Source organism: Rhododendron vialii, chromosome 1a (assembly GCF_030253575.1).
Source record: "Rhododendron vialii isolate Sample 1 chromosome 1a, ASM3025357v1".
NCBI lineage: Eukaryota > Viridiplantae > Streptophyta > Magnoliopsida > Ericales > Ericaceae > Rhododendron > Rhododendron vialii.
This window is the reverse complement of record NC_080557.1, coordinates 37485997-37506356: the sequence shown is the minus strand read 5'-3', so window position 1 is coordinate 37506356 and position 20360 is coordinate 37485997. Positions and strand designations below refer to the sequence as shown.

The 20360-nt window shown below is 38.4% G+C and overlaps 3 protein-coding genes across 3 annotated transcripts; 1 reads left to right on the top strand and 2 right to left on the bottom strand.

Annotated features, from left to right (window-relative positions):
- Positions 1-250: 250 nt before the first annotated feature.
- LOC131299117 (uncharacterized) lies at positions 251-988 on the bottom strand. The gene has a single exon (XM_058324731.1). The coding sequence runs from the start codon at positions 817-819 to the stop codon at positions 460-462; it is 360 nt and encodes a 119-aa protein (XP_058180714.1). The 5' UTR covers positions 820-988; the 3' UTR covers positions 251-459.
- Positions 989-3862: 2874 nt separating this feature from the next.
- Positions 3863-6499, top strand: LOC131298965 (uncharacterized). The gene is made up of 3 exons (XM_058324514.1): positions 3863-4043; positions 4186-4388; positions 6148-6499. The coding sequence occupies exons 1-3, from the start codon at positions 3906-3908 to the stop codon at positions 6188-6190; spliced, it is 384 nt and encodes a 127-aa protein (XP_058180497.1). The 5' UTR covers positions 3863-3905; the 3' UTR covers positions 6191-6499.
- A 1648-nt stretch (positions 6500-8147) lies between these two features.
- Positions 8148-16028, bottom strand: LOC131298871 (protein argonaute 16-like). Its single transcript, XM_058324406.1, has 23 exons — positions 15752-16028; positions 14427-14666; positions 14140-14345; positions 13821-14030; positions 13593-13729; positions 13383-13483; positions 13201-13298; positions 12949-13117; positions 12735-12851; positions 12552-12659; positions 12348-12410; positions 12115-12228; positions 11858-12026; positions 11650-11768; positions 11396-11557; positions 10978-11108; positions 10799-10864; positions 10096-10159; positions 9510-9621; positions 9322-9395; positions 8869-8963; positions 8743-8774; positions 8148-8652 (listed from the first exon to the last, which is right to left on the bottom strand). Exons 2-23 carry the CDS (start codon positions 14634-14636, stop codon positions 8492-8494), a joined length of 2718 nt encoding a protein of 905 aa, XP_058180389.1. The 5' UTR covers positions 14637-14666; positions 15752-16028; the 3' UTR covers positions 8148-8491.
- Between the last annotated feature and the right edge of the window lie 4332 nt (positions 16029-20360).

Sequence of the window (20360 nt, the reverse complement as noted above, 5' to 3'; positions counted from 1 at the left end):
TGTCGACAGCAACTTCACTTTCCGATATACTGTCAACTACTAGCACACTTTGAATCTGTTATCCCTTATTCCGATCATTGCACTAAGTCATTTAAGTGTTACAATAGTATGAAACTTCCCAAGGTTTCAAATTCATCCCCTGCCATGTTTCTACAATAACTAACTATCAATTACGATATGAAATTTGATCTAGTCATTCTCATCCAAAATGCACCAAACAATTTGAATTAAAAACTATCGTCAAAACGCGTAACACAAATTATCACAACTAAATTTCATTCAAATATATATCTTCTAACATAATAGTCAACAAGAAAAAAATTCCCTGGTATTACATGGAAAAAATTACCACAATCGCCACCGCCAAAAAAGACCTCTAAGCCATTCTTCCCTCCAAATCAAAAACTCAATCACTAATCAACAACAACTGACAAAATCAACGATGCCCCAAACCCGTGTCTAATCCTCTCCTTCGATTCTCCTCCGCTTCTTCTCCTTTTTCAAACTACTCTCCTCGCTCTTCCTCCTCTTCTTATGCCTCTTGCCCTCGCTACCTTCGTTCTCTTCTTGCTTCACCGTTTCTCCATCTAATGTACTACCCTCATGCTCAGGTTTTCTCGGCTTCCGAACGGGTTTGGAAGCCTTGAGGTCTTTGTGGAGCTGAACCAGCTCGTCGAACGAGGCCGAAGCGCGCCTCAGGTACGACGACACTGCTTGGGAAGCTCCGGTCTCGGCGTGGACGAACTTGGATAGGACTTTGGATGCTTTGGATAGGGAGATTTCCTTCGTTGATGTGATTTTCCCTGATGTGGATTTCATAGTAGTACAGTGGTACAGGGTAGAAGCCTGTAAAGCAACCGCTCCGGGACCCCAAAAAATCAACGAGCAGATCGTCTAGAGAGAGGAGACGAACACACACAGTGAGAGAGAGAGAGAGAGAGAGAGAGAGAGAGAGAGAGTCTTCTTGTTGGCGGAGCCGCGGCCGATGAATAACAAATTAGGGTTGGAGCGTATTTAGGGGTAATTACAATTTGCAGGTTTTGACCCTCTGAGTTTTGAAGATTACATGTTTAACTCACAAACAAACTTGGGAAAAAATCTATCTAGTGTCAATAATTTTCGGGTAAATTACACTGACCTGCCCTGATGGAGAATGGATGCAATATATGGACAAATATTTTAGGGCGCCGCTATTCGCAATCCTCTATTTACTCCCGTAGCCCACTAAATTTCGGTAAATGATTGTTGAAAATCATAAATAACATTTCGGTAAATTGCTGTTGAAAACAAGATTATATTTCGGTAACTACATGTCGAAAATATGTTCAACTTTCAGTAAACAACTGCCGAACATGCGTTTTCGGTAAACATCTGTTGAAAAAAATATTATATTTTGGTAATTGGATGCTGAAAATATATCTTAATTTCGGTAACTAACTGTTGAGTATAATTGAAAATTTTTAATGGGCTATGAGAGTAAATAGAGGGCTGCGAATAGCAGCGCCCATATTTTATAGTAATCTATTTTTTTTTCACTTTTTGAAGAATTACAGAGGAACTCATTGTTCTTTTTAGAGATTTCGTCTCCAGAATGAAACTGTGATATTCATATTTAAAGACCACATCTTTAAAAAAAAACGACGATGAGTTCTTCAAAATTCTCACAAAAAGTATAAAAAGTACAGAAAATACTACCTCCGTCCCAAAATGTTTGTTCAGTCCGCAAAACAAGGACTAAAAAATAATGCATTTCTTTCGTAAAAATCCAAATATTTTTCATAAATTAAAAGAACTCATTGATATCTAGTGAATTGTTGAAAAAATTTAAATTCTTCTTGCAAAAATTGTATTATTTTTACGTTTTCGTTTTGGGGACCGGACAAACATTATGGGACTGAGAGAGTATGAGATAAGTCACAGAATCTCTCTTCAATATGTCACATCCATTTCACATTTTGAAAAAATTGAGATGGATTGAAGATGCTCAAAGGATGTTAAATTTGATGCATAAGAACCTTAGCAAAACAAGATCTTATCTAATTTGTGGATTTTATACGAGACAACTAAAACAATTATTTTAAGCTTATTGAATGACTCGGATCCCGAGGTGCGCCCTACACGACCATTGGAATGGTATGGAAGGGAGAAGGAAAATTTTAAGGGCTGAGCTATTTGCAACCACAAATTTTCTATACTTAGCATGTTCTAAGCCTAACCCACAAATCTTATAACAATTTCCTATATACAACTTAACAAATATCCATGAACTTCCCAAAATACCCTCCCTTTTGCCCCTTCTCTCTCTCCTATTTTCTCTTCTACTTAACACCACCACCACCGCCTCACCCACCACCACCACCACCACCTCCATAATCACCGCCTCCACCACCAAATTGGATTCGAAACTAGACTCCAATCTATGTTCGAAACTCCAAACCCTATTAGAAAACCAGTAAAATCAAAACTCTAATAAACCAGATAAAGCAAAACCTCAAACCACCACCAACCAGACTTGCCATCACCGCCTCCTTTATATAGTAACACCACCTCCTTCAAATTTTTTCCAGACACAAACCGACATAGTTGGATACAAATTCTCGGAAAACTTTAGAGAATTTTAGGTTTTAAAACTCAAAAATAATTACAAAATTCGAATTCTAATACCTGAAAATCTTAGACATATTTAGGTTTTGATTTTCGAATCGTTTTAGAAATAGATTCATACTTGAAAATCAGTCCATCGTGCATTACCAAAATGCGCGATGTTAATTGCGCATGTACGGAATGCGCTTTACAGAGAATGACCAAGCTGGAGGCGGTTGAAGAAGATGAGGTCAGGGTCGGAGAGGTCACCTACCAGAATGAAAGAATCCTTCGAAGACCTCAAAATACTAAAGGAAATTGAGGGGATCTTGCCAGAGCGGGGGTCGGGTTTTTCGGAAGTAGGAATCACCTCGCCGATCGTGGGTGGGCCAGAGGGAGGTAGACTGGGAGGAGTGGTGTTGTGTTGTGTTGCTGGTTGATGGTGGAATGTGGGAGGTGGAGGTTTTGGTTATGGGGGAGGTGGGATGGAGGGAGGAAGATGATTGGTGGGGTGGGGTGGAGTGGATGTTTGTGGTTGTACTTAATAATAGTAGGGGTATTTTTGTTCATTTTTTTAAGGGCATTTTTGTCCGAAAGTGATTAATTTTAGAATAGGCTACGTATAGAAAAATTGTGGTTGCAATTAGCTCGGCCCAATTTTAAAGTCAATTATTCTAGGACCACACCTAAAACATACACCCATATATACACCCACACACATGTGTGGGTGTGTATATAGGTGTGTTGGGAAAAAATTTGCTAAAAGATTTAGCTCCGAAGTTTCGATCCAGATAAAAGATTTGCTAAAAGATTTGTACCCCTAGTTCCAGTCCTCCAGATAAAAGTGTTTTGGACCTTAGTATATGTCATGTTTCTTTCAGCACAGGACTTCAAGATGTCATGGGCACCAGTAATGCTACCCACACAGATTTTGTGCACAGATTTTTTGTGGGGCCCACTACAGGTTCCATACAAATAATCCGATCCGTTCATTAAATGTAAAACGTTTTTTCAAGGGCCCCCGCCAAATATCAGCTCAATCCGATATCTATAAGTCTTTGATTCAATCATTTAACTTTTCATTATCCTGAGATTCGAATGAAAAGTTAAATGATTGAATCAAGCATCTATGAGTATCAGATTGAGCTGATTTTTTGCAAGGGCCCTTGAAAAAATGTTTTACATTTAATGAACGGCTCAGATTATTTTTGTGGGACCCGTAGTGGGCCCCACACAAAATCTGTGCACAAAATCTGTGTGTGTAGCATTACTGCATGGGCACTGAAGGAATTAATGGGCGTAAAACGACCAGTAATCATGTTATGGAAGTGCAGCAAGTCATCGGAATTGAAGCTGCAAGAAGGTGTATAATTGAAGAGATAAAATACACGATGGCAAGTCATGGAATGACCATAGATCTACGACATATGATGCTTTTGGCAGATCTCATGACATTTAAGGTGTGTAATTTTTTCCTTGGAAAGCTATCTTTTCTTACTTTTTTGGTACTAATCCCATGACATTAAATTGGGGTCTGTAGTCTAGACGTTTATTCTGAGGAAATAAATGTATATTCGTTTTTGTTGATGGCAATTGTATCAGGGTGAAGTTCTCGGAATCACTAGATATGGGATTCAGAAAATGAAAGAGAGTGTACTGATGTTGGCTTCATTTGAGAAGACAGCTGATCACCTTTTCAATGCTTCTGTGAATGGGAGAGATGACAAGATTGAAGGAGTTAGTGAATGCATCATTATGGGCATACCAATGCAGATAGGCACTGGAACACTTAAAGTGATGCAAAGGTATGTGAAACATTTGGTAGGCAAGGAAGGGAAAATATATGCGTAACAGTACGTGTACAAATTTTTCTATGGATGTTCTCCATCAGTTGCATGAGTTTTCTCCTGCTAAATGCTTGTCCTTACCCATCGCTAGACCACGGGATACTTCCCCTAAAGTAGAACACGATGCGTATGAAAATCTAACACAATACTTCTTAAAGAAGGATGATAGAGGGCAGGAAAGTCATGACGCTAAAGTTTGGGGGTAAATGAAAAATATGTTTATGCAAAGATTCTCAAGAGCAGCTTTAGGTGATGTTTCTCTTAGCTTTTTGGGCATTTTGTCATTCAAAAAATTTCGCGTTTATTAGTTTTGTACCAAACTTTTGTGGATTATTTATTCGTCTCGACGAGAGGAATTGAGCTTTTGGGCTTTGTCTTGGATGGTTGATATTTTCAAAAATATTTGGGTAAAAGTCATAAATTGGCTTTGTTTGGTTTACATTTTTGAAAGTTATTTTGAGAGTTGAAGTGTTAATGAGTGGAGAGAGATAGAGAGAAAGATTTATTGAAAACTGTGCCGAAAGTTAAAAGTAACTCTCAGAATGTTAAACCAAACGGAGAGAGATGTTTAACTTTTCCGATTCGTCTTAACGAGACGAACCAATAATCCACAAAAGTATAACACAAGACTGAAAAAAGAGAAATTTGAACAAAGACAACTCAAAATGCCCAAAAAACTCCCAAAAAAAGTAGGAGAAACACCACCTTAATGGTCTCTCCACCTAGCAAGAAGATGAAATTAGGACACTTAAGACAAATTCTTATCGATTGTTAGTTAAATATATCAACCAGGCTTTAAGAGTTTAGCCACCCGGATAAACTTTTTTTCTATGCCCCTTTCTCGGATGAATAGTAGGTTATTATCACTGCATTGCATTATTGATGAGTAGGAATCTAATTTCACAATGGCAAGGGTTTAGTAGCCCATGTAAGGTCCATACCACAACTGTGACAATTGGCACAACGGTTGTATAGCTACAATCATATGTTATGACGTCAACTATGGAAAAAGTTGGTACCCTTGGTGATGGGTTGGGGTGAAGTTAGGGTTCTGTAGTTTCTTCTAACATTTAAAATTTAAAAGGGTCTGTACCACTGTTATGTATTGCACTCTGTGGTTGGATAACTAGGCATACAAAGTACTAACCATGTGGCACTTGAAGAATGATTTGAAAATTAGCAAATATAACAGAAATGAAGCATCTTGATGGTGAAGTATTATTTAATGACTTCCAAAAAAGTAGAATTATTGATCACTTGGGCATGACATTCAGAACCATTTGTGCTGCTAAAAGGGTTGCTGGCAGTCTGCTATGCTGATAAGGAAGCAGTTTATGCTGTCCCGGATTTGTGAGTCCACTCTAGGCCCTCTTCTATGGGCCAAACTGTTCATCTTGCCTAGCTATTGAGCAGACCATCCATACAAGAAATCCAATTGATTGAACATTGGTAGTCACATGACCGTTTACGTTTTGTCCTAAGAAAAAGGGCAGTTTATTCGCGATCTCATCATGTGGCTACAAATGGATAATTGGCCTTGATTATCTGTTTGGCAGGGTAGTTGACGAGCGACTCTGATCACTGAGCTCAACAGCAGACAATGTTGCCCTTATGGGCATTGAGCATTGAATTGTCCTTTTCCTAGCTTTTGACTGCATACTTTCTAGTCTGCTTGCTGACTTTTATACTTGCATTTAATTGTGTTCTCTTTTAACAGAGTTGATGAGCAGCCGAATCCTGGACTTGATCCAATGCTATAAGACAAAAATGCAAAGTGTAATTCATAGTGACATGGATGTGCTTCCTTATGTTTTCACATGATTGGAGCCAGAGACATGCCCAGAAAGGTCAAAATGGAGATGCGTTACTTGTTCTCTTCGAACTTTTTGTCACTCTTATGGTTTGAGTGAGTTTTTTGAAATTGCTCCTTTGGCCTAAGTTATGACAAATTGTGCAGATGGCCAGAGTGCATGAACAACTATCGCACACTTGACCTTTATATCAAAGTTGTATTATGCGAATGAAATAAGTGTATTAGTGGTGAATGACACATCCATCTGTTTGTAGTAGTTATATCCTTTACTTTTTTGTTCTTTCTTTGCTCTCAAAGGTGTTGCGACACCAACACCTTTGAGAGCATGTCAATGGCAATTCTCGTCATTAGATAAGAACTTATCTGGTTATTTGGTCTTCTTTCAACTTTTTCACCATCCCCATTGTCTCACAACATCATGGAGAGGGCTAAAAATGACTCCAGCAGGGGAGTAACAGAAGGTATTGGAATTTCTACTTTCTTTTTTGTATCGTTGGCTACAAACCCTCGGACAGGCATCACGATAAAGAAAATTGAGAAAAATCTCCGGAGGGATATGAAAATCCAAGAACGGGCAAAAGGTTCTTGTTAATGGTTTTGGCAAGCCAATCAGGAGCTTCATCAACGAATCAGCTTGTGGCATGCAAAAGTCTAGGTATCAATGGGGTTTTTTTTCTTCTTTTAAATGTATCTATTCTTTACAAAATTTTAGAAATAGACTTGTTAATTGGAAATTATTGGATCGTGTTAGTATATTCTCCCCCTAAAAACCTGTGTGTGGCCAATGAAAGGCCTGATTTTTCCTACAATATACTTGCCTCTCTGAGGCTTATTATTCTTATTTTTGCAAGGGGAAATGGTGTTTACAGCATGAAATAAAGCAAGTCTACTTGAGTTCCATGCGTGGTTTTATGCTAAACTCATATGGCTAAACATGTTTACTAACTAGTTTTAGGACTGTTAAACGAACCAAACCACTCACGTTCGCTCGTTTAATGCAACAAACCGAGCTTGAATATTTTTTGAAGATCGTTAAGCTTTCACACCAAGATGAAACAAGTAACTATTCGGCTTGTTCGACTTGCAATGTTCAAAAAATTCAAGCTACTCGAGATCAATTCATGATTGGCTCGATTAAAGCTCGTTTGAGATCGCTTCATCTCATAAATAAACTACGCTTGAATAGATTCTCAAAGCTCATTATGGTTTTAAAGCAAACTTATTAAACAATTAACTGTTGAGCTCGTTCGGTTCCTTCATCAGTCCTGGCTAGCTTAATGTCCAATTGCACGTGTCGGATACATTGTCATATTCAAGTAATGAAAGAGTAACATAATCAAGTCCACTTTGTGGTCATGTTGATTAGAGTGATGGTGATATCATATAGACTGGAGAGGCTAAAAGAATTAAAGAGTTCAAAAATAAGACTAAAACTCTAAAAAAGAACAAGAATGGGCAACAGAATTGCCCGTTTGTATAAAATTCCCCGCTACTGCCTCCGGTAGGATTCTGGGCCGTGTCTCAGTCCCAATGTGGCTAATCAGAGCAAGCCCCTCGGACGTTTTCCTGGTTTTGCTCCTCAACCTATGGTGTATTAGCAGCCGTTTGCGGCTCTTGTTCTTTCCTAAAGAGCAGGTTCTTAGGCGTTACTCACCTGATGCAATGAATGCTTTTGTCCTACTTCTACGTCTCCGAGCTATATACCCCAGGCTAATCCTGAATAAATGAAAATTTGACGAATAACTGACAGATTTCGGTCTTGACTGAAAAGCTTTCAGACCTTGTGTGAGCAAGTCATACTAACAACTTGTTGGTCTGTAACTATCAAAAAAACTTATTACCGGACTAATCATCTTAATAAACTAACTTCGCCTTTCGAAAAAAAATCAGAGCAATGCAATTAGTCAAGATGAAAGAACAAAACACGTTAAATAGAATATAAAACCCCCAAACAGAAATTCTTGAACACAGATTATCTAAAAGGGATCCATTTCTGGTATAGGTTTCCCTCCATGGACCATTTAACCGCGAAACGAAAACCTGGGCGAAGGTATAAAATGTCTAACAGTATAAACTCAGAATTTTTTTCCCTTCTCTGAGTACTAAATGCTATCGACTGAACACGGTTCAAAACATAATCTTTAGTTGCTTGCGATATGTATTTCTTATGTCCCAGATAACATGCTTATGGTCACCAGTGAGACACCATGAACCAGTATGCATGCTGGCAAAAGAATTAGTCACCAGCTCAGCAAAAGAACATAGAACGCGCAACATCCTTGTGCAATCTCGGAAGCTTGGGAGCAGCTGGACTTCCTTTTCGTTCTGAAGGCGATCCGGAGGAATCCTCAAAGTTGACGAATTGCCCCATTTGTTTGGCAGCATGGTGTGCATATTTGACAGGTGCAACTAGAAAAAAGAGAGGCCAAAGTAGGTTTTGAAGTTCCATTTTACAAAAGGAAAGAACGAAAAACGCAAGTTCTAACGAGGGGAACATACCAATTGAGATTGCAGTAGTGCTCCTTTGGTATCTGGATAGGGCAAAGATGAATAAATAGGGCTGATCAGAAGTTAAAACTGCAGAAACAACTTAGGAAGGAAAAAAGGGATTGGTTGAAAGCTTACATGTATGACAACGAGTGGACGAAATCCTGCAGCTGATCAGGAGAGAAACCAATCTCATCAAGCAAGACATGATAGTGTGCAGGCCGTGAAGTTCCCTTTCATTTGAAACCAACAAAAAAAGAAAAAGCAAAAAATTGATTAGAAAAGGGCAGGAAAGAAAGTAAAGGTTACCGAGGAAATATAGGAAAGATTGATCTCAAGTTGTTGTTTGGGGAAAAAATTCAAAAAACAAATACACAAGTAACATAACAACATTGATTAAGATGGCCTATATGGATGACTTGAGTTGATTCCACATTTTGGAATTCAAAGGTAAATAGAAGATTCTAAAGCACGGTAATTTCCCTCGGTATTCTAAAAACCAAATTATGATCATGACACAGGAAACATGGTTAATTGGACCAAATTGCGGGCATGTTATACAATTGAAATGAATAAAAGGTAGTAGCTTACTATCATCCCTGCATGAGCACACATGTAAAAATCATAGCTCCTCGGATGCACAATTTTTGTGTCAACAATTGTACCTGCAAATAATACTAGTTGACATGATTGCGTATGCTGTAGAGAGTGACATTGGTGTAAAGCAGCTTAGATTAGGTAAACGAATTTAACCAAACAAATGCTACAAAGAAACAGACCAGGAGGTACGTTTTTTGAGCCACGTTCTTGAAATAGCTTTGTGTGGTGTCTCTTTTGAGCCACAATCACCGTGAACTTGGGAATGTCACCTTTACCGAGATGCTTGTAGGCCTACGGTAACCTCAAAGTGAGAAACATAAAACTGAAAACATTAAGGTTGCTTTCGGATAATGGATCTGAGAAGTGATTTCTAGACATGGTGGAAAAGTTAAACAGAAAGGTAACAAGACAGTGAACTGTGAATTTGGTTCTTGTTTTTGTTTGGTTTCTTTATCATTTTCACTTCCATAAAAACCCCTCCACAAATCCATGATCCAAGCAAAGAAAGGTCCTATCACTGTTAGCAGAGCCTAAAGTCGCCTATAGTCCTAATCCATGCCGGATAACAAATGAAGCACCAAACAAACAAATTCCTTAGACATCTGTTGTAAATTCACTGCAATCCATGAGAGCCGCACCAGGGCCAGGTGTGGGGATACTAGATAGTCTCTTGTGTCGACATTTGGAAAAGAAAATTGTAACAGGCCAAAATAGAAATCATTCAAGTCAAAATAGTAAGATAAAATAGAAAAGAAAAGAAAGAACCTTTATGATATCATCCAGCTCGCCGGTCAACACTTGATTAAATTGTGATTCGCTCACTCCATCCCTAGAAGAAATTAAGGTATTGCTCAGCAAGGCAAAGAATCATGAGGTAATGAGTTGCAAAACTTGATGAAATCACACAGTCAATAAACATGTTCCTAAGAAAAGAATACTCCTAAATATACTTAATGCATCTTGTCTTGAGGAGTTCAACACAGGATTCAAAACTAAATGCTATAAAATGGAATGCTTTAACACTTGGTACTTTACTCTCAAGGTTGGGTTGTACAACAAAAATACGAAAATGAAAAAAGAAAAGGAAAACAAATAAATGCAGCAAAGTTGACTAACATTTTAACTTAAAATCCAAGCATGGGCAAGGCCAATGCAGAATTGGGGAGAAAAAACCAGATAGATGGAAAAGGCTTCCAGATTATTGAGTTAAAATGGTAAGTAGAAGAGGACAACATGGAATGAAATTATCATATTTCTTGAAGTTACTTTGATATCTCACAAGACTATAAACAAAAGTTGCATGATGAAGCCAAGCATTCACATTTTTCAATGTGAATCAGAGAAAAGAAGAAAATACAGGAACTGGATATAATCGCATAACTTTCTCGCGACAAAATCGTTTGCCCTCCATAAAACTGACAGAAACTATATGAATATCAATGGATTTACAGTAACTTCACAGGGATACCTGAATAAGATTATCTGAGCTGGTTTGTGTTCTGCGCTAGTTAGATAGAAATCCATCAATAGTTCCCTGCATGGAAGTGAGCAAACATACTTCTTAAGGAGAAAGATGGATCTTGGATTCCATGTCTGTGTTATAAGTTCAATTTATACTACCGGGAAACTCCATTACGTTTCAAGTACCTCATAATACCATCATCACCTCCATTTGCTAATGGTTTAAACAAAGATTCAATCATTTCCACTTTCGGTGATTGTGTTCGTACAGCTGCTCGATACCTTGATATCAGTGGCCAAGATAGAGATCCAACAACCTAAAACAATCATCACGTTGGATGGGAAGCAAAATAATTACTACTCCATCCCTTATTTGGAAAGCCAATGAAAACAGTGTTTGAATTTCCAAAAGTGTTTTAAAAGTGGTGGTTTATGGCAATGTTGAAAAGGAAAATCTAACTTTTTAGTGGACATACATTTAATGAATTCAAAATTTGGAAGTCCCGAAATGAACAAACAAGGGAGGGAGGGAGGGAGTACACAACACACAATTTTACAAAGTGATTCACGTCAATCTTGCGAGGAAGTTATCACATCAAATTACCGAAGCTATCGATGGAGTATTCGATCCGGAAGGCCCATGAGAGACGTCCATCCCCAAAATCATGGTTGGAGTATCTTTTATTAGGGGCACCCAAGAATTTATCGGGGGCTCACCAAGGAAAGGCTCTATCTCTATGGCCAACAATGAGTTTATCCCTCCAAGCTACAAAAAAAAAAACAGACAAGATTAATAACTGAAAGTGCAAGGTGAATGAAAGGAACAATAGCGCTAAATTTTCATGAGCTTTTTCATACCTTTGCATTAATCTTGAGAATGACATTTGTAAGATATTGACCATTGATGTTGATCTTGGAAGGGGAAAGACATTGAGTGGCTATTCCTTTGTCACACAGACATATTTTCTTCCAAGGTCCTTGACAAAAATAAACAGAACATAGTATCTTGTACACCAAATTGCCTTCAAAAAATCAAAGAAATCGAAGTAATAGAAGTCAGCCTCACCGTAGATGTCAGAAGTTTTTCGCTCTGGCAAGATGCAAAGAAGAAATTGAGGACGACGGCTAGGAAATTTAGAAACAATCTTTTCAAACATCTTTTCTACTCGTACGACAGGGCTGGAGCTTCCGTATCGTGGATCTTCCTCAATTAGTGTATGTGGACCTTTGATATGCTGAGCATAAAGAAAACAAATGTTTCTGTCAAACATAACATAGTGAAACAAGAGTGCCATCAGAGAAATGAGTTATCGGGTAACGTACAAGACCCTTGTTCCTTGCACAATTGATGAGCTCTCTGGAAAGATGACTTGTATCACAACAAGTAGAGAAGTTGATGACTGCCCACCATTCTATTGGGATAGGGTTCAAGAGTTGCTTCAAAGAGTAAAAGGTGAATCATATTAGGTTCTAGAATTGATGGGGCATCAAGTTCTGCCAACACCTATAGTGGAGAGGTTTTCTCTTCCTCTGTTGGAAGGAAACCAAGGGAATACCTTGTTGTAATAGTTCCATCGCCCATTTTGGGGTATGCAATCTTCACCTTTACCAAACTTCAACTGCAAATTGAAGATAAATTCAAGTAAAAGAAAATCGTAGCTTAAAATTTGATTAGGAAATCAAACCTGCAATAAAATCAGAATACAATTGGTAATTGATTTGGTATACGAAACATCCTTCAACACGAATTCAAACTTTACCCTGGGCGCCTCAAGAACACGGCCATCAACTTGAGTAAGCTGTTTTTCAATTGAAATGCCACAAGCAGCTAGGAGAGGATCACTGTCGAATCGGCAATTTCTCACAGCCTACCGAATTAAGTGCATAGTAAGATTGCAACATGAAAGAACAAGAAAACACATAAAGATTGCAAGATATCGTACATTCGTCAAAGCTTGTATGCATTCCTGTGGCTCTTGCCTTGACTTGTCAAGTAAAGATGCTCTCTGTGTTGGAGATAGTTCCTTTGTATAGCGTTGAAAAGAGACAAGGTTGCAAAGCTGGAGACACGGAAACAGCATAAAAAGGATTATTTAGAGAGGAAAAGAAAGGGTTTTGAAACTACGTTAAAGTATCAAGGAACATAATTTTGCATACTTCCAGTGGAAGACAGTTGGTACTTTTCCTGCTCACGTTCAGGCATGGCATGTCTGCGGAGTACGTGAGTTGTATTTTATGATGTTTGGCAAAATATTCATACACAGAAATCTCCACAGTCTTCTCTCCATCATCTCCCCCATCACCATTCTTTACTTTCCAAGAAAAACTTGAAGAAACAATAAAAAGTATCACAAGTATCCTAACTGGAACGTAACAGAAGGGGAACATGTAAAGTAAATAAGCACTTACTATTGCTGATTGCAAGGCATTTCACTCAAGCCTACGATCCTAAATTCCATGTTGGTGTGCCTTGTTCGAACCCTCATAGTTTTTAGCATTTCGTTAGCCTGTTTTGTGCCCAAAAAAATTGCAGTTCAATAAACAGAAATACGAAAAAATAAATGATAGGACACATAACTAGCTAGTTTTACTTCCTTTGCCCAGTCAATGTTGCAAGGTTTCTTAGCATCCTGCTTCGCCAGCAGGAAGTCAATCACTGGTCCAGGTGTAACAATCATGGTTGCAGATACGTCTTGTGAGCATAACAAAAGGGTAAGAACAATGAGCCGGTTTCAACAAAAGGGTAAAAACTAAAAACAATGAGCCAGTTACCACAAAAGAACACAACGGCAGAGTTATACCCATATTTAGAGACAAACCACCATGAGTTGCACGAAAGCTGGAGTATAACCCCTGACAGCGAGTTACACCTCCTCCAATGTCGGTGAAGTTCCTTGGGTCATCGTGAAAGAATGACTGCCTCACTAAAAGGCAACCCCTGATTTCAGAAACCGTAAATTCAATCAGCAGTGGATAGACCCTTTTGTGTGTGGACTTAAGAAACAAAATAGAAGCGGAATTAAAAATGCCTGTCAGATGCTTGCTGCTGCAATATAGTGTCAAGCACTCTCAATGGATCTTGAGCATGTTTTGCCTTGGATCCTTGGAGCGCAAGAGAAATGGACCTCAGGGGTATTTTTGCAGCATAACTGATTTCCACCTTGAAAATTTTAGGCTGAAAAGAATGCTTGGACCTCTTACTATACTCACTATTGTTCCCTCTGTGAGAAGAGCTGTCACTACCCAGTACCAAACAAGGGAGAATGAATGTATGTCGTGGAACAATACGTAGTATATATACGAAAGCAATGTAACTAAATAATATGATGATACAAACAAAAGACACACCGTTTTGCAAATGACTCCTCCAGCACCACTGCAAACTCTAATCTATTTCCATGTAAAGGGCCCACTGTGTACAAACTTTGTTCTCCATCATATGCATATCTTCTCCCAGCAAGTTCAGAAAAGTATGTTTGGTAAAGTTTATCGACAACTTTTCTCTTCAGTCCCTTTATCAAAACAGCTTCATTGTCCCCCCAAGTTATAGAAACCTACATATCGTATAGCACATTAAGTGTCACGCTGGACCATTGTGGACTAAAAACATCACATATGAGAGAAGACAAGCTTACAGTGTACTGGTAAAATGATTTATTGGGGCATTTGATAGAAGCTTTGAAGTGGTTCACCACCAAAGAAATGGGTCGCCCGGCAGCACCAAACCCCTGCCTACTGATTATGGAATGCTTGGGAGTGTCCAGTTTCTCTGGCTTCACAGTTGGTGATTTGATTGCTGGTCGTGGAGGCAGTGATAGTGGGGACCCACCTGCCTCTTTTTCCATCTTTTACTTTGATTCAGTGATATACAAAATCTAAGGCAAACCAAATACGCGGACATTATGTTAGCTAAAATGAATTACCATTCAAGGGAAGAGTTTTATAAGCTGATTAACAGTGCTAAGTGCGATGTTACAAAATACCACGAAATGCACTCTCAAATGTAATTCGAACAAATTTTAGGAAGCAAATAAGATGATCACACCTACATATCGTGTTTCCAAGTAAGGTACACAGCATGAAACACGATATAGAAGAGGAATTAAAGCAAGCATGCTCATTTCAAATTTCAAATGATGCCATTTAACTATAGTAATGCGGAAACACAAACCGCCAAATCTCAAACGCTAATACAACAAAAATCATGTGTTAGTTTAAGAACATGACATTGACTCTCGTTTAATCAAACATAGTTTTGGTTTGATTCTTTAGGGGATCGTTTGACTTGACGCTCATTACGCTCATTATACAAGAGGACAAAGATATCTCACTTCGCCCTGTCCCTCTAGCAAGGCAAGTTGATGATAACGAGAAAGAGAGTGAGACTTGCGATGCTTGAAGAAGGTTTGTGACAAGAACTCGGTAATTTGCTTTAAGCTTGGGCGGGCGATAATGTAGTTTTTCATCTTTGTTACTAACAAAAACCAACCAAACAAACAGTGTGATTTCCCAAGTTAATCATTTTTTGAAATGGTTTCACAAGTCCTCACCCTCTCCTTCGGGCTTTCTTCTTCGATCCTTTAGTTTCTTCTTCTAACTTATGCAATCCTTCTCTATCAACTGAGTGGATTTTCACCTATTAATTACCAGCCTTTTCTGAACAAACTTGATTCTTACCAGCTGTTATGGAGGCTGTTTTTTTTTTCGTTCACCCTCCCACTTGTTTTCTCCTCACTCATGGAGGCCTTTCTATTTATCTTAACTTGTACTTCAAAATCAGTTGTACCAATTTCATTTCTCAATCTTAGGAGAAGTCTAGAATCATTTCACAGTTCTCATCCACTCTAGAACTTTTTCGTATGTTCAAGACAACTGAATTTCTATAAGTCTATACCAACATTGTAGAATGCCAAAAGTGGAACCTATTGGAAGAAGAAACAGAGAGAGAGAGGAAATAAACCATGAAGACATGGGCCTTGGAGCCGCCATGTGGTGTCCCAAGGGCCAAGACTCCCTAACGCCCAAATAACTGCACAATCGTGTAAATACACCTAGACGTGGGTCCCACATGAATGTGTGCTTGCGGAGGGTATGACCGCTACATGGAGGTGCTCCTTGGCCACCCAATAATTTTCCCATTGGACCCGGCTTCTCTGCACTTTGGGTTTTGGTCCGCGGAACAGTCACATTTTGGCCGCCCATCTCGACAATTGATGGTGCAGATTTGTGAAAGATGTATGATACTTCTCTTGCCAATAAGAATTTGTCAAAACACTTTTGGGGCGGCTGCGATTGCACGAACTGCCTCCATAGTCAGAGAAGCCGGATTCTTTCCCATATCCAAATGCATGTGCATGTTAGAAATCTTTGGGGCAGGTCAGGATTCCAACACGAGAGTCCGAACTGCTGCAATTTTGGAGTGTGTTTCTTTTTGGTAATAATGCAAGGTGTTCCATATCAGTTTGCGCGCACCTCGGATTAATTTACGGTCTATTCTCCACAGCCGTTTTAAACACCTAAGCATGAGGTGAGATAACTCCAAAAGTTATTGTCAATGAAAATTGAATACGAAGCCTTAGGATGAAACAAATACCTAAGTCACACCAAGAGGATTAGCACCCCACCTTGTTTGTTTGGGGACTCAAATCCCTAGGCACAATCTCCAATCTCTCTCGTCTTATTATTTTTAAAAACCTCCTTCAAAACCCCCCAAACGAACGGTTGCAATTACATTATCAAAAACCGTTTAATATGAGGCTCTAGAAAGAAAAGGAATAGTTTCCGTTTGGTTCTTGGCCTAAGGAAAGGGAAAATTAGGGGTACTAAACAAACTAAGCTCGACTTTTGCCTTGTTTAAACTCGTTTATAAAAAAACATAAGTCAAGCTCAATCTTTTTCGTTTGTTTATGAATTCAAGCCAAACTTAATCATATAAATGTTTAACTTGATAGATTCGTTGACAAAGGAGTCATTCTTCTGTAGATAGTAAAAATATAGGAATAGATTAATAAATATCTCAAATATAAGATACAAAAATTTAGGACTACATCAAATCCTATAAAAATCTTCCATGGAGCAATTCAAAGAGTTTATTGAGAAAATTTAAAGCTGCTATCACATTCTTCTAGATAGGGTTTTATTGTTTTGAATTAGCCAATTTCATCTTAAAACTTAATGAGCTTAATCTTGAAAGTTCGAAACTTCACAAGCTTAGCTCATGCTTGGAAACTCGAGATTGACTTGCATATGAATTCATAAGTCAAGTCAAGCTTATCACAAGCACAAACCTTCAAGCTCGAGCCAAGCTTAAACAATTAATCTAAAAAAGTTCTCAAACTCGAGCCAAATTTGAACATATGTAACATGGAGTCAAGTCAAGCCTAAACAATACTGTGCTTGACTTGTTTGGCTAGCACGCTGGGAAAATAAAATAGCAGGTAGGAATAAGGAAGGAAATAGCCGAGGAAAATGGGAGATAAAAAGTTAGAAGACGAAGTTAAATTTTTTTTCCTTTTAAAAGTCAAACAAGAGAAATTCATTTTTTTCTCTTGTTTCCTTTGATATATATATTTTTTGTTACAAAAGAAGGCCTAAAGCCCTAAACCCTAAACACCAAAGCCACTACTGTTGACAGATCTTTATCTGCCAATGCAATAAATATCGTTTCGCAAATGCTCTAGGACCTCCAAAGGGGCTTGCTCGTGGATTATCTCTCTGCTCCAACTTAAGCCTATCTTCGGTAACTCATGAGCACACCAAATGGTTCCAAACAATAGAAAATAATCCATTTTCTTCACATTTTCCGATCGGGGCAGGTTTTTCTTAAATTTTTCCGGTATCGGTCGGGGTCGAATTACCCCGTCCCAGTACCACACCCCGAAATTGTTTTATGCATAAAAAAATATTTTTATTCTTGTATTTTTACCGTTACAACTTAAATACCACAAAAAAATTTAACTATTTTTTCCATTTTTGCTTTTAGATAGTAGATTTTGGTTAAGTTGTAATAATTTTTTGTTGAACTTTTATTATTTCTGCTCACGTATTTTGGAGTCTAGAACATATTTTCTCACTAGAAAAAAGAAGAAGCAGGGCAGGTAAACCCGGTACCCGATAGGCGCAGGGGTACACATACATTATCTGGTCGGGTTTTGGGGCGGGGATAAACTTTTGGATCAGGGTATGGCAAATCCTGCCCCGCCCCGTTGCCATTCCTACTTTACACAAGTTCCAAACAGAGCCGAGCTTCTGGAGGGTTCGATATGCAGGGAACTGGGAAGGTTGGGTTTCGACGGGGAAATGTATGAATTGGGGACTAGAGACGAAAGAGTTTTCATGGATGTGTGTGTGTGAGAGAGAGAGAAAAAGTAGAAATCTCTTGGGTATTCAAATAAGGAAGATGAATTTTGAGTGTATTTATAAAAAAATTGCATAAAAATTATTTTCTTATAAAGAACACTTGATTTATAAATTCAACAACGAAATTGAATTTGACCATATTTTGTAATAGTTGACCTGCAACTGGTTGACCTGTAGGATCGGCACTCAAAAATTCCCGCCACGATAGTGTAAGTACCGTTTGATTCTCGGCACCTCAGACAAGCTCCAGCACCAGTCTTCCCCTCGTTGTGCTCCTTCAACACAAGGATAGACAAGGTGGAGTCCACAATAGCAACTTCTCTCCCAATGCACTTTCCGAAAATCCTATCGCCAACATCTTTTTTGAAGCTTATTTCCCTCGTTACATTTGTTGGCAACAATCTATTCTGATATATAATGGGAGAGCAACACTTGATGTGAACACTTTTGTGTAGCCCTGTTACAAAACTGATTTCTCAAATTTACCCTCCTACAAGAGATCTTATGCTTTTCTTTAATGGTTTCATGTACCAAAAAAAAAAAAATAAATAAAGGTTTCATTAATTAACTGTCAGGATAAAAAGATAAAATTACTATGCCTAACCAACTCCTCCCCCGTCTTGAGAAAGAGAGTGGAGTGGCAGTGGCTTTGTGAGAGAGAGAGAGAGAGAGAGAGAGAGAGAGAGAGAGAGGCATGGGGAAGAACCTTAGAGGTGAGTTTGGGGTGTGGGGCCTTGATCAAGGTGGGTGTGGGTAAACATGTGGAATTGTCAGTGTTCTAAAAGTCGGCCATCTAGGCCGATAAGCTAGGTGGTCCAACTCCTAGATTAGGCAGCCGACTAGTCCCCGCTCGAGCGCTAAGCGATCACTAGGCGGCCCTTTTTCGCCTGACTAGTGTCTAGCAATTTTTAGAACATTGAGAATTGTAGAGATGGAGCCGAAAGTTACTGCAATTGGTTTGTAAGTTTATTTCCCACACAATTATCAAAGTTCGAGTCTTGAAGTCAGACATTGGTCAATTTATTCTCTGAATTTTTCTCCTCCAAAACATTTCTTCTACTGATCAGAGAAAGAGGTTTTCTTCTATGTACTCCATTTGTTTGCTCTTTTCATACTGATTGCACTCATAATTTTGTCAAGTTGTTGAAATCTATGTAAACCAATTTCAGCGCGAATTAAATTTGAGTTACATACATGACGGCTGTCAATTACAGGATGGTCTCTAAACTTTCGTTCTTCTTATGTCATTGAGTTGTTCTCTCTCCTAATAACTTGCATTTGAAGATGACTTTTTTTACAATGAAAAATTTGAGCAAGTATAGATAAGTTGGATATCAATGTCACTGTCGTAAAACAAATTCTCTTCCAATTTTTCTCTAACTAAAACATCAATTTGTTAAATCAAAATACTATGGATTTTTAATTCCCTTCTGTGCTTATTTTTATCAGATCCATTTTGATATGAGAAATCACAATTTGTGATGGAAGAGAGATAAACCATGAATGGTGGATGTACATAAAGAATTTGTGTATATTGTTTTGTGAAAGCAGCCTTGGCACACGCAATGCATGTCCAAGTCAAAAGTTGACAACATATGCACAATAGCTTCTAACTTTGCCAACATTCGACTTGGTGCATCAACCTCTAGAGGTTGCTTTCACAAACAATATGCACAAAATCCTTTCTGTGCATCCACCAATCATGGTTTTCAAACAATATGCCCAAATTCTTTCTGTAAATCCTCCACTCATGCACAAATTCTCGACCTCAATTATTGCTATTGTTTTCAGTTTTGTTATTTAGTGAAAGTAGTATACAATGGCCTAATAAAAAATTAGAGGTCGGGCACACTTGATGCGTGTGCAAGTCGAATCCCACTTATTGTTTGTATGATCGAATGTTGACATCAAATGATAAGCATGATTCGATTTGTACATGCATCGCGTATGCCCCGGACTCTAATTTCTTTTTAAAGAGGTGAGTCCATTCGCCATGAACGAATAGAATTGTTTACACCCGTTTTTGGCATCAAATCTTGGACTAGCGCTGGAGGGCCATTTAATTAGATATTAATTAAATTGGGCCAATATTTATAAGTTTCTCGGGCTAAAGATTAATGGGCCACATTAATTTCGGTATTGGAGCAAGGCCCAATTGATCAAAACCCAAATGAAACGCGATACACTGAATAATTTTCCCACTTGGATTA